The sequence below is a fragment of the Aulonocara stuartgranti genome (assembly GCF_965226115.1).
Source record: "Aulonocara stuartgranti genome assembly, chromosome: 6".
Classification (NCBI taxonomy): Eukaryota; Metazoa; Chordata; class Actinopteri; order Cichliformes; family Cichlidae; genus Aulonocara; species Aulonocara stuartgranti.
Window position 1 is genome coordinate 26,380,774 of NC_138944.1, and position 15,191 is coordinate 26,395,964.

At 40.5% G+C, this 15,191-nt stretch overlaps 1 protein-coding gene across 1 annotated transcript; it reads left to right on the forward strand.

The window, feature by feature from the left end:
• Nucleotides 1-10,376: 10,376 nt before the first annotated feature.
• Nucleotides 10,377-14,556, forward strand: lsm6 (LSM6 homolog, U6 small nuclear RNA and mRNA degradation associated). The gene is made up of 4 exons (XM_082537254.1): nucleotides 10,377-10,479; nucleotides 10,797-10,902; nucleotides 10,996-11,109; nucleotides 14,376-14,556. The coding sequence occupies exons 2-4, from the start codon at nucleotides 10,809-10,811 to the stop codon at nucleotides 14,408-14,410; spliced, it is 243 nt and encodes an 80-aa protein (XP_082393380.1). The 5' UTR covers nucleotides 10,377-10,479; nucleotides 10,797-10,808; the 3' UTR covers nucleotides 14,411-14,556.
• Nucleotides 14,557-15,191: the final 635 nt, after the last annotated feature.

Sequence of the window (15,191 nt, forward strand, 5' to 3'; positions counted from 1 at the left end):
CACCTCTCTCTCAGCCAGCCCTCCAATGGGAGAGCCTTCAGGTGTTGACCTTATCGGGTGCAGGTCAAAGCCAGGTCAGGGATCTGTTGCTAGGCTACCATCAGATAAGTGGCTAGGGTAGGCAACAGTGGGCAGCGCTGTCATTCAGGGCTTGTCATGTAATCTTGTTCATTTGCAGACAATTGTCTGGACGTCAGAAAGGCTATCTGGCCCATAATGTTGTAATGAAACACATTAAAATATTAAAACCAGCCATGCTGAGCATTGGCAGCTCCACTTGGCACATGGCGTTTTTTTACAGTCATGCCAACTGTCATGCAGTAACATGAACCCCCGAAATACGCTTGTGTGGTGGGCTGTGTTGAAATGTTAGAGATGTAGAGGATCGAGTGGTATTTACTTGTTTGTTTTTTTATTTGAAAGTATCTGCTTTACAGACTTTTACCCAACTTAATTTAACAAATAAACGCATTCATTATGCAGACATACTGCTATGTATCTAGGGGATAATCTATTTTAAATTAGGTCTAAATAATGCATAAAAATGATAGCACTTTTTAATTTATGAACTTCATTAAATAAAACTTTCTCTTGGTTAATAATAAACTTTATGTTCCCACCAGTGTGTGTACATACGTGTGCATTTTCCTCCAAATATTGTACATATAAATGGATTATGACTGGATCATGACTCATGGCTCATATAGGGGTACAGGTGGGAAGGCATCTTCCTGTTTGCTAACCTACAACCTTTAAATAGTGTCCAAAGACAGATACACAGCGATCTGTCTGAACAGGGAACGCGAGAGCAGAAAGAGGGAGGCAAATGAGAGAAAGAAAGAGAGAAAAAGAGAGAGATAGTTGTTGCATCTTCACACAAACATGGTCTGTTCTCCCACTCTGCCATTCTGCCACCTGGACCGAGCTATGTGGGAGACTGCGCCACACAGTGATGAACGACACCAAACAGAACAATTTCTGTTCACACTGCGGGTCATATGGCGTAAGACGGGTTGACACAGCGTCTGTGTCACATAACAGGTTCCTCTTTGGCGACACCTGCATTTTGTCAATGTCAGCCACCCGGCCGTTCAGGTTAACTGTCGAGTCTAAGAGGAAGTGGCCTTCCAGAGGCCGAGTGAGGACCTCAGACAGTTACACATAAAGACACATAGATAAGGCACGTGGCAATTTATCCATGCCAGTCCTCGTACTGTAGCTCCAACATGGGATCTCGTCTGTTAGATTGGCGCATTGTGAAAAGAGGTTCTCAGTGTCTGGGCGCTTGCCAGCTGACATTCCACGAAGACAAATTGAGAGAGAGGCTCCGGCAGATTTATCGGGCCATTGGCTCGCCTCAGGAATTCTCTTGTAACATGGCACTCCTGTGAAAGGGATAAAGAAATTAGTGTAAAACAGCCCCCCACCACCCTACCCCCGCCCCTACCCTCTCCAACAGCACCCGTTTAGATATCCAGTGCTAGCTTGTAAACCTCTAACACACACACACACACACACACAATTCCTTTTTTTTAGATATAAAAGTGGATGGATGCAAGATGGATGGGTCCTCTTATTTCTATGAATATTCAAGAGGGTGGGCAAAAGAACATTGCTGTATTCTGGCTGTTGAGTCACAGGTCCTCAGTGGCAGGAAGCACTGCTGGTCAAATGACAGAGAGAGGGAGAGACAGAGTCAGAGAGAGAGGGATGGAGGAGAGATAGAGATATGCGTGTGTGTGGGATTTGAAAGGAACTGCTTCTGGCTGTCTTGGATATTTATTCCTTTCTAACGCAATGGGGTGTTTGGAGATCCAGGCCAGCTATGTTCTTAATGCTACAGCGAGGACTGGGAGCATTCTTCTGCACTTGCCCGAGTCTGGTGTGTGGATGCGAGAACACATCCTCAGACCAAACCTTTTGTTGATAGAGGGAAACCTGTTTTGGGACCTGATTTATAATACGATCGTTAATAAACTGCAAGTTAATAGGTAATCCTTGCACTTCATCAGCAATGCGCAGAGTTGCGAAAAGGTGCAGTTTATCCCACACTATGATCTTATCCTAAACCCAATCAATTAGCTTTAAATTCAGTTTAATTTCATTTATATCGAACCCAATCACAACAACAGTTATCAATAATACAGAGAAGACAGAGAAAAATCCCAACAGTCAGATGACCTCTTATGAGCAAGCACCTTAGCGATGGTGGGAAGTAAAAACTCCCTTTTAACAGGAAGAAACCTGCTCGGGGGGGGGGGGGGGGGGGGGGGGGGTCAGTAAATATTATTAATTATCTTTCATTTTCTGCTAATTTAAAATAACAGCAACTACATTTAATTAACTATCTACGTGATGCTGACTATTTGCAGATTGGGAAAAATGAACATAGAAAGTGTGGCCTTATTTTTTTTTTTTAATATTCATGCAACCCTGCACCATATTCATCATCAAATAACAAGGATTAATCATTAATTACTTGCACAAGCATCACTGTTGGAAAACTGCTTCCCGCTTTTGCATACAATAGAGCTCTAATGCCATCGCCCATATCATTTGTCAGCATCTAGAGGTTATCTGCCAAGTTGATGAACAGAGAGATTGGCTATGAAACACAAGGTGTGACAGTATGGCAATATGTTATAGTATGCAGGCAGGGCTCATCAGGAAAGAGAGGACGAGCGGCTTTGTTCCAAATGTCACAATGCATATTTATGGGTGCACTGGAGTGGCTCCTTGTATAAGCACCATTCACCATCTATCAAGCAAAACCACTACAGTGTCCCTTTGGCAACTTGGTAGCATAGCGCTGCGTGCAAAGTGATCAAACTGGCCCATCTTGCTGTGAAAATGGTCATTCGGGGAAATGAAGTACACTGAGCTTAACGAAGTGCAATTATTGGCCAGTTCAGACAATTATTTTCACGACAGGATGCTTTTTGGCAAACTTATCCAACTTGCTATATTGTGAAAAATAAAATATATTCTTTTCCTTCCCTGATGTGGAACAGCTTTGAAATGCATTCCCTCCTTTCCCCAGATTGAGATATAAAAGGGAAACGGCAACATGGGAGAATGTCAGACAGAATGACAGACAGACAGCCAGATACAAGCCCACAGCGTAAGCTCCACTGAGCTCTCTTTCCACTAAGGAGGATCTCAGGAGAGTTGTGTTGGCTGGCTGCGCTCGGGCCATACAGCACAGGATGGGCAGTCTGACTGTCTGGCTACAGTGACACTCCTTGGGGAAAGAACATGGCTCCGGGGCTGTAGCTGATTTGAGATGGTCTCAGGACTAAACCCTGGGGGACATCAACCAGGCAGAATTGGTTCTCTGAAGCTCTCTTTTCAGATTTTTGCAAGCAGTGGAGCTCGATGGCTGTGGAATGATGGGAACAAGAACGGGGCTTTCATCTTGACTGTGAGCAGCTCAGTGGTTTTCCTCCAAATTACAGGGAGTGATTACATCCCACCTAGCCTGCCTTGTGCCACCCCCTTCTCTAAGCACGGGGCCCCCAGGCCAGCCAACCTCTGTCAACTGTCAGCGCTCATAGCTGAGTCATTAAGTGGAAGTTGAGCGACGTGTCATGGGCAAGAAAATAATAAGGAGCAAAACTCAAAGCACAGGGACACTCCTATTGCTTCTGTGGGCAATTTACCGATGCATAGAAATGTAAATTCTTCAGCACTTCCCTGCTACAGTGAAGGGATTCAGAGCTCTGTTTTGTGGATGTGCAGTAAATGTGACGATTTGATCAATTGTTTCGGTAAGCGGCCGCGCTGTTGTACAGTTAAAAGAACAGAGGGCAGGCAAGATGTTTAAGCAAGTCAACCATTTAAAGGAACCCTAGGTGCTACAAAAGTAATAGATACAAGCTTCAAGACATGCAACTGAGTTGTCCTGGTCGCCTTTTAAAGGAAGAAAAAGGTTTCCCATCACTTCCAGGCTATTACCTCCATACAGTTTGGGATTACACAGAAGCTAGAGAAGGGATACTTGGTCTACCAATCTGTTTTTTTATTTGAAAAGTCCCCCAAGCTTTTCCATTATCTTCTCCATATCAAGCTTGACCTGAAGAGAAAACCTGGCTTCAAAAGGGTCAATGCAGTCTAGACTTTCTCCACATCTTGCACTGCCAACCCACCTCAACCCCCATCCTGCATATTGCTTTAGGATACAAGAGGGATGTGCCCCCTCCTCCTTATTCCCACTCACCTCAAGCCCCTGCCTGCTTTGGTCCAGTCCCCCATTTCCCACCTACAATAGCATCTCCCGTCACCGTAATCTTTCTATTTCACAAGCCCATCCCTCGGGGTTAAGAGGTCTGGAGATGGAGACGGGATTTGTCTGTCAATTGACAGCACTGCTGTTATGCTTTCTGGCTGACCAGGTTTACACTGCATGGTCAGAGAGGTTTTGAAGAAAAATGACTAGCTGTTTGTCCAAACATTAATGTAAGCTGCCCCCCCCCAGTTATTATCATTATTATTGTTTAAATCTGGCCTTATTGAGCCTCTGTGTGGGCGTGAGGCTCCAAAAAAACAGGTTGAAAATAACTACACGGTTGATGTTTCCTGCTTTTATACTGCTGCTACTACTGTGAAATGCTTAAATGCTTGCTATTTTGGGAAACCAAAATAAATAGAAGAAAATATGAATAAAGAAGCATTAAAAATACAATACTTGCCTCTTTTGCCTTAACTTGTTAGCAAACTAATGATGTGGTGATTGTGAAAATCTGTCAATACAGGTGTTTAAAATAACAATCTGGTCATTAGTCAGTGTTTATATCAATACATTTTTCACTTGATTTGAGCCCAAGCAAATTATTGTAACAGATAAATATCAGCCACTGACAATGGGAAGTGTCAAAGAGCCAGTATCCATTACCTTAAAATGCAAAATTATATATATATATATATATATGTATAAAACACACACACACATGAAATGCAAATGAATACAAAATTAGAATACAGTGAGGAAAAAAATCAAACATTTAAGACTGCCTGAAGCAATTTGACACCAGAGAGGGAAATCTACTACTTACCTGAGAACATGTGCTGACTAAAAGCAAAAACAATGAAATTAGAAACAAAAACAAAGCCTGTTGATGCTTTTGTATTTGCATGTGTTTATGTATTTATTTATTTTTGAATCTGCTGTTACAGCATATGTAAAACAAAACAAAGAAAGACTTGGCATCTTAGACATACATTACAAATGTAATGCATAGGCAGCAGAACAGTCTGGTGATCACTGACGGGTTAACAGATACAGCCCACAGTGTCAATGTTTTAATTAAGCCCTATTTCAGCTGACTTATTAACCATCATTGGTGGATTTTGTGCTGGTTACAGGCCAGAAGCACTTTTCTCAGCATGTGAATTATACCCGATTTGCTCGTGCGAGCTCACTTCAAACATTTTCTCATTATGTTTCCACTAAGATCCAAGAAAACATCTGCATTAAATGCCAGTCATGAGTATAAGTTCTGCTTTATCCACAAACTTCATGACTCGGACATTTTTTTCGTTTGTTTTTATTAGATCATTGGTTTTTATTGTACTACGAAATAAAAATCACAAGCATTTGCATTCGGTGCGTTCAAGAATGGAAGCGAATAATCAAAAAGCAAAAAGCCACTATTCGTTACAACTATAGGATAACAAAGGACAACTAAATGTAAGCACGCAGAGGTCATTTCTGAAGGCCATGGAGAAAAACGGTGGGTTTTTTTCCTTTCCAAAAATTTTCTACAAAGCAAGCAACGACAAAGGAAACAAGGGACAAGGGGGAAAAAAATCTTCATTGAATATTCATTAACCGGTGCCTAGGTGTATACATGGCTCTTAACCACTCTTGTTTATGACTTAAGGACTTGTAGTACTGACCTTAGTTTAACACAGCAGCAGATACCAAATTAACCTCTAGCCTCCACAGGGCTAGCCATGCCCTGCTAACAAGCAACCTGTCTAGACACACAAGAAGTACTTTATGATTCCACCTCTCACAATCCCCCTCTCTCTCTCCCTCTCTCTCTCTTTTTCTCTCAACCTCTCTGTCTCTGCTAACACGTACTGGCACATCCTCGTGCCCTCTATCCTCTTCTATCTTTCACCTCACCATTTCATCCCTATTTCCCCCCCTACACCATTTTTCATGTACTTCCCAAGCTGTGCAGTGTTTGGGTCACGCACCCTAACAACCAGAGTTTTTATCAGATGGTAGACTTTCTCTTATCCTTCACAGCACAGCTTACCAATAGCATAATAATAATAATGATAATAATAAAAAAATAACAATACTATTACTAATATTGCATTATACGTTTTTAAAGCTATAATGCACTTTATTTATTTCTCTTTTAAAACAGAGAAATTCCACAGTGATTTAAAAATGTGTAAACCCAAAGTGAGAAACACTCATAAACTCACTTTAACATATAAGTCAACTTCTGTAGCTTTTAAAGATTTCCACTGAGATTGAAATTTATTACATTAGGTTAAGCTTTTGGATTAAATTAAATGAGACTTTGTCCATATGATTAATGTAGAAAATTATGCATAGTGCAGTAAAATAGTATCAAAGTCAAACATGTGAGATTCAGAGTAGTTTCATGAACATTTAGGGAGAAGCATATTTACCACTGTGTTGCATCACCTGTACATTTTACAACACAACCTTCTTGAAATTAAATTGCAGTAATTTAGACCACAGAGTCCTTCCTTCTTCTTGCTTGATACATAATTTCCGTTGTTTGGGTTCTCTGGAATTGTTTGAGGTTTTTTTTATTTTGTTTTTTGCAATGATCCATTTTTTTTTAGTGTGTAACAAAAACAAACAGGAAGGACTGTTACTCTTTATGATGAATATTCAGAATATGTACAGACATCCTCTCACTGAAATAAGCAATGATTCTTCTGAGAAACGCATCATTTGGACTGTGTAGCATATGCTGCTTGAAAATGTGTGTTTATCCCTGTGTGCCCTACAGATGTGCAGGTTAAACACGCCATGTGTACTACATGACCATCACAGGTCTCAGCTTTTGAACTATGTGCTGATAAAAATGTACTTTCTTTGCAGGGTAGTGTTTTAACTTTCATTTGCTGAGGCAGTGACAAATAACATCCATCCTTCCCTCCGTCCATTTATCCAATTCAGGGTCGTAGAGGGGATGAAGCCTATCTCAGCTACCACAGGGTGAGTGGCAGGGTACACTCTGGACAGGTCGGTAGCCTGTCACAGACAACCAGGCATGCAGTTAGTGCAGTTAACTGGTCATTCAAAATTGCCCATAGGTGTGAATGTGAGAGCGAATGGTTGACAAATAATATTTTACTGAAAATGGATCCTGAGCCCATGCAGTGATTTCTACTAAAGCATCATGTCTATTTTTAATGTCGTGCTAGCTGAGAGCCCATAGATCATGGCCCTTCAGCAAAAGTTTTGGTGAAATCTTTATCGATTCTCTGATTGATTAATTGCTGTTATGTACCACAAATGACCACAGATTTTTTGCAGACTCAACATTTCCAGTATGCTTATTTTTTGCCCATGTACCTGATAGTTTTATAATATTTTCAGTTTAGACTCTGATATGTTGCCTTTGTATTTTTCTCAATTATAGGCTTTGAACGATTTGCAAATTACTGCATTTTGTTCTTGTTTACATTTTACAGCATCCAAACTTTTGTGAAACCATAGGTTATAATATATATTGATGTCACCCATTAAGTTTAACTCAATTCTGCCTCAGGATCATATGCATTTTAAAACAAGGCAAGCACCTAAAGGATTTTTTTATATTTTAATTTAACAACACAAAGAGGTATGACGTACCAACATCATTATCTCTGTTGTTATTAGTAATATTCAACCAGAAATTGCTCTGATTTCTTCTTATTTGGGTAGTGATTTTCTGTGCTGTAACCAGAATCCAGATTCAAATGTATTGTTTTCATCATGCTCCTTCAGTCTAGGATGGTAATTATGTGAAATATGACATATAGAAAACGCACAGATCTAAATTATTGACTAACAGCAGGAAAATAAATAGCTGATATATATATATATATATATATATATATATATATATATATATATATAAAAAAAAACACCCAGCACGCCCCTGCGGGCGGTTTATCCTTCAAGCTCGGGTCCTCTACCAGAGGCCTGGGAGCTTGAGGGTCCTGCGCAGTATCTTAGCTGTTCCCAGGACTGCGCTCTTCTGGACAGAGATCTCCGATGTCGTTCCCGGGATCTGCTGGAGCCACTCGCCTAGCTTGGGAGTCACCGCACCTAGTGCTCCGATTACCACGGGGACCACCGTTACCTTCACCCTCCACATCCTCTCGAGCTCTTCTCTGAGCCCTTGGTATTTCTCCAGCTTCTCGTGTTCCTTCTTCCTGATATTGCTGTCATTCGGAACCGCTACATCGATCACTACGGCCATCTTCTTCTGTTTGTCTACCACCACTATGTCCGGTTGGTTAGCCACCACCATTTTGTCCGTCTGTATCTGGAAGTCCCACAGGATCTTAGCTCGGTCATTCTCCACCACCCTTGGGGGCATCTCCCATTTTGACCTCGGGACTTCTAGGTTATACTCGGCACAGATGTTCCTGTACACTATGCCGGCCACTTGGTTATGGCGTTCCATGTATGCCTTGCCTGCTAGCATCTTGCACCCTGCTGTTATGTGCTGGATTGTCTCTGGGGCATCTTTACACAGCCTGCACCTGGGGTCTTGCCTGGTGTGATAGACCCCAGCCTCTATGGATCTTGTACTCAGAGCTTGTTCTTGTGCTGCCATGATTAGTGCCTCTGTGCTGTCTTTCAGTCCAGCTTTGTCCAGCCACTGGTAGGATTTCTGGATATCAGCCACCTCCTCTATCTGCCGGTGGTACATACCGTGCAGGGGCCTGTCCTTCCATGATGGTTCCTCGTCTCCCTCCTCTTTCTTGGGTTTCTGCTGCCTGAGGTATTCACTGAGCACTCGGTCAGTTGGGGCCATCTTCCCAATGTATTCTTGGATGTTCCTTGTCTCATCCTGGACTGTGGTGCTGACACTCACCAGTCCCCGGCCCCCTTCCTTCCGCTTAGCGTACAGCCTCAGGGTGCTGGACTTGGGGTGAAACCCTCCATGCATGGTCAGGAGCTTTCTTGTCTTTATGTCAGTGGCTTCTATCTCCTCCTTTGGCCAGCCTATTACCCCAGCAGGGTACCTGATCACGGGCAGGGCGTATGTGTTGATGGCCCGGATCTTGTTCTTACCATTCAGCTGACTCCTCAGGACTTGCCTGACCCTCTGCAGGTACTTGGTGGTTGCAGCCTTTCTAGCGGCCTCTTCATGGTTCCCATTTGCCTGCGGGATCCCCAGGTACTTGTAACTGTCCTCTATGTCCAGGACAGGACATAGAGGACAGTATATATATATATATATATATATATATATATATATATATAATTTTGCTGGACTAAAATTCATATCTTCTCTTTGCACATCAACTGTGATGGCTGGGACCAAAAGTAACGGTGATGCTGAACACAAGGCTACAGTGTTGTAAGAGTCTTAAACACATAAAACACCGCATGCTCTGAGGAAGGTATTTGATCCCTTACAGATTCCTTTTTTCCCCTCTTTTTTTTGCCACTTTGGCACACTTTCATGTTTCAGATAAACAAACAAATTGTAATTTTGCACAAAGGTAACCTGAGTAAATATGAAATGTGGTTTGATTTTATTGATTAAGGGAAAAGACTATCGAAAGCTGGCCCTGCTTGAAACATTTATTTTCCCAAAACCTAAAAACTGCCTGTGGCACCTTGGCTCTCACTGGGGTTCGCTGGAGTCCCAAAGCCTTAGAAATAGCTTTGTAACGCTTTCCAGACTGAAAGACGTCACTGACTTTGTTTCTTATCAATTCTTGAAATTTATTTATTTTTTTTAGATCAAGGAATGAGGAATGGTGTGTTGCTTTTTGAAATCTTTTACCTTTTACACTTTGTCAGACAGCTTCTACTTAAGTGATTTCTTGATTCAGCAGGTCTGGCAGTAACCAGCCCTGGCTGTGACTAGGGAAAAGTTAGCAGTTAACTCATGACTTAACAAGGGGGGATTATTTTTTAGGGGGGATTAAAGGACCAGGTAGCTTTAGAAGCTTTTTTCCTATAACAAATGAAATCATAATTTAAAAACTGTATTTTGTATTTACTCAAGTTATCTTTGTTTACCTGAAAAATGTAAATGTGACAAATATGCAAAAAAAAAAAGAGGCAAAAATACAGAAGGCTCAGGCAAACATTTAATCACAAAACTATAGCTACTTTGTTGCCAGTTTGATAGCTGATTATGTGATTAGCGATCAAGCATTTAAGTTTTTTGTCCTCAGCCGCTTTCCGTACAGAACACGCTTGTGATTGGTCAAACTGACGTCCATGCTAAATACAATTGTCTGGAAAACGTCGGTCTGGTGAGTGAAATGCTAACAAACATATTGCTGCTGCATATAAAATTAAAGGGTTTCTTCTTGTGTTGTTGGGTGCAATAAAATGTAAGCATGCTTTTCACAAAGACAGCGACCCTCGCTGCGCAGATTCACGGGAAAATAGTCGGTTAGCAGGTTAGTTATACTCGTTAGCTAGCTAGCCGCTAACGATACTAGCCTGTTTGCGTTAGGAAATCGTTACTATTACAGACATGAACACGAGTTAGCTTTTGTTACGCTAATGTAGCTCCATGAAATAAATCGCTACTATAGTATCTAATGCTCATCTTCCATCCTTTCAGATCACAGTCAAAATGAGCCTGAGGAAGCAGACCCCGAGTGACTTTCTGAAGCAGATCATTGGCAGACCTGTTGTGGTCAAACTGAACTCTGGTGTCGATTATAGAGGTACGTAACAGCTTAGCCACTTGCCCCCCCCCCCAATACTGATCGGTAAGTAATGACTTTAAAGGAAAACACGGTTTGTTTGTGTACCTGCAGGTGTTCTGGCCTGTTTAGATGGTTACATGAACATCGCCATAGAGCAGACAGAGGAGTATGTCAACGGGCAACTCAAGAACAAATATGGCGATGCCTTCCTAAGAGGAAACAATGGTAAGCATGTCCCTTTTATGTAGACTTTGGTATTTAAGGCAGTATAGGTCTTCTGTAAGAAGACTGAAGTGCAGAATAAATATGCTAAACCTAAGGAAATGCTGTGCAGCTGTGACAGAGATGATAAAATAGATTAAAAATAAATAAATAAATGCAGGTTTATGTTTTTGAGGCCATCAGGTTTTTCTCTGAATGTCTGAAACTGGAACTCTTTCATGACAGTTGAAAGGAGACGAAAATATGACAAACACAGGTGAGGAGCGCAGATTAAAGTGTGATCTAAAAAGGTTGTCAAATAGCCAACTTGCCCAGAAAAGTAACCTGCTCTGTAGGATGTTCCTCTCAAAACAGGAAGCTGTGGTCTGTCTGATAATGACTCACATTCAGTGCTTGCTTATTAATTCCGTTTAAATGAGGGCATACATTATGAATGGCACAACTTAATGGTGCCATAACCTTTTAGCAATGTTCTGTTCTAACACAACTCCTTTTTTACTTGTAAAATAAAAGTGTACACAGCTCCAGTAAGCTGTACAGTACAAGTCAGTTGTGAAGAGTAACCAGAACCCTGAAACTGTAAAACTGAACTCAGAAATGTGTTTTATTATTTATTTTTTTTATTTATACCAGTACTTTTTTTTTCCCTCTTTAAACTGTGGAAAAGGTCTCTCGCCTTCTTGAAAGTATTGTGAGGGTTAGCCAAATGGTGATAATTAGTTAATGATAAAAAAAAATCCCACTCAAATTAAATTGGTCTTCAAATTAAACTTTTTGCCTGCATTTATTTTTCGAAGTACATCATTATATGATAATAATCAGTAGATAAACTGTTAATGACAGTAGCTGTAAGCTGATGCCCGAGCTGATTTATTAAGATATTTTTAACTCACTAATTATTGTTAAAACAACACATTGTTAACACAGCTCTTGGGAACTGCCCTTTTTCACTCGTTGTCAGTTCAATATTGCATTTTCTTGTGTGTCTTGCTATATTTTTATGAAACTTTGTATTAATATTCTCCATGTTGATCAGCATAGACAGACTTGAACTTAAACTGTACAATGGCTTTGTACAGTGTTTGCCTCTTTTTGATTTCCTATTTTTTTTGTGTTTGTCACACTTAAATGTTTCAGATTAAACTAATTTAAATACTAGACAAAGATAACACAAGTAAACACAAAGTGCAGTTTCTAAATGAAGGTGTTTATTATTAGGAGAGAGAAAAATCCAAACCTACATGGTCCTGTGTGAAAAAGTGATTGCCCCCCCTAAACCTGTTGGGCCACCCCTAGCAGCAACAACTGCAGTCAAGTGCTTGCGATAACTGGCAGTGAGTCTTTTCCCGCACTGTGGAGGAATTTTGGCCCACTCATCTTTGCAGTGGATCTTTGTTTAAGTTCAGCCACCTTGGAGGCTTTTCAAGCATGAACTGCCTTTTTTAAGGTCATGCCACAGCATCTCAATCGGATTCAGGTCAGGACTTTGACTAGGCCACTCCAGAGACTTCATTTTGTTTTTCTTAAGCCATTCAGAGGTGAACTTGCTGGTGTATTTTGAATCATTCTCCCAACTCTGCTTCAGCTTGAGGTAATGAACAGGTGGCCGGACGGCAGAATTCATGGTTCCATTCACCACAGCAAGCCTCCGGGTCCTGAGGTAGCCTCAGACCATCACACTAACACCTTTTCACTGTTGGTATGACGTTCCTTTTCTAAAATGCTGTGTTCGCTTCATGCATGATCTAATGGGACACACACCTTCCATAAGGTTCAACTTTTGTCTCGTCAGTCCAGAGAGTATTATCCCTAAAGTTTTGGGGATCATCAAAATGTTTTCTGAGGCCGTTCCATGTTTTCGCCATTTGTGGATAATAGCTCTCATTGTGGTTCACTGGAGTCATACATCTCAAGAAATGGCTTTAAACCCTTTTCAAGACCAAGAGGTCTTTGTTTCTCATGTCTTCCTGAATTTGGATTCCGACATGTGCCTGGCTTTTGAGGATATTTTTGGTCTACTCCACTTTACATGATTTCTTGATTGAGAACAGGCGTGATACTAGTCAGACTAAACGCCTTCATTTGGAAATTTGTGTTTACTTGTGTTATTGTTGCTTAATATTTACATTTGTTTGATGATCTAAAACAGCAAACATTTAAAAAAAAAATGGAAATCAAGAAGGGGACAAACACTTTTTCACACCACTGAAACTGTCCTGACACAGAGATTTCATGTTTAATCACTGGTATGCCCCTTTTTTTAATTTTTTTTTTTTATGAGAATTGGCTCATTGTAAGGCTCTTGTTTGCAGAGATAGTTTTAATATATTCTGTATTCACCACAGTAGTCGGAACATTTTTTTTAACTGTATTGTTTACATCTTCATCTCTCTGTCTGCATTTTCCAGACACCAGGCATGCACTGTATCCAGTGTGTGATTTGATCTCGAATGTGAGTCATGCAGGCCGGTGTTTCAGGCCGCAGATAGTGTTATTTTTAGTCAAAATAACCAGTACAACAAACTATACAGATTATCTTTGAGGGGAAAAAATGTGGAACGTGGATGCTGCAGGGGGTCAAGATTTAACATAGAATTTGCTAAATCATCATCAGCAGCACATTTTCTTGTTACTGGAATTATTGTTTTTTCTTTGGGATTTGTTTCTGTGGAATAACTTCTGTGTTTGGGGCTGCGCATTCAGACTGTTGTGAGGTGCAGTAGCTATTCACATAAAAAATAAAAACAAAACACACAATGGCTCCTCTGTTAAAGACATTTAAGAAAAAAAACATTTTGCAGTGGAGCCAGACTATAATTTATAACGGCTTCTAAATAAAATAAATTAAAGACGAGAGAAACACCCTTCAACAATGTTGTGAGCATTGATGTTACACAATTTAACCAGCAGATGGCGCTCTTCAGCATCTCTCCTGGCAGTACAGGGTGTTTCCAACAACCAGCTGATTCGAGCAGTCAGGTGGAGTGTAAATGAATAACTACACACAAAAAAATGTTAGGGGAATATGTTTATTTTGTGTGTCTGAAAGGAAATAAAAAATATCATCCGACATACAGGATTTTTAAGTCACCAGATGTCTGTGTCGATCTTAAAAATCCTACATTAGCCTGCCTCTGTTTTGCTTTACGCCGCCTCATTGAGTATTTTGTCTGTCAAATGAGATTTTCGGAATTTTGATTTATTTTTATGGATCATCGTGTATGAATAAGATCCCCCCCCCCTTCTTTTCTCCTGTCTCCTTCTTACAGTTCTGTACATCAGCACCCAGAAGAGGAAAGTCTAGTGAAGACCATTTTGAGTTCATTTAATTTTTTCAGTTTTTAATAATGTTTCAGAAGACGACTGTCATACGTTTTTGGTTCTGTAAAGCTTGAGAAGCGTTTGTTTTGTGAAAGTGGAATATATGTATAAACTCTGAGTTTCGATTTATGTCTGACTCGTTGAACGTCATTTACACATATTGGTGTTTATTATCACAAGGAAAACAACTATAGCTTCGCACATTTACCGGATATGGTCCAATCTAACTTTTTCCTAGCAGGAAAACTAAGAATTTAACACAAACCTGCGTTTTCCTCACTCAGAAGGGCTTTAATGTTTAAGTAAATAAAAGGTGGTTAAGAAAGCTGGTGAATTTCTTTTGGCTCTGTCCAAACCTGCAAATTTTAAACTATTTGTAGAGATGCATCATCTGGTGTGGCTTTTATTTCCCATTTGGTGCCATGGAAACAAAGAAATGTTCAATGTAAAAACAAACTGAACTGTTTTTGAACACTAGGCCAGCACAAAATTGATGTGACTCAACAGATGAACATAGCTCACTGCTATACAAGCAAATGTCCTGTATTTACCAGTAGCAGTCAATGATGAAAGTGCTTTCTGACTGATATATCCATACATGCTTAATGATTTTAATAATTGTCATTTAAATCTTAAATGGCTTCTTAGACTTCCCCCTTGCTCGTGGGGAAGTCTGACTGTGGAAGACGAATGATCTATTCTTTTTGTCCTTTTAGTGAAATCGCTCGCTCACAGTTTATCCCCGGAGCAAGCGGAGACATCAA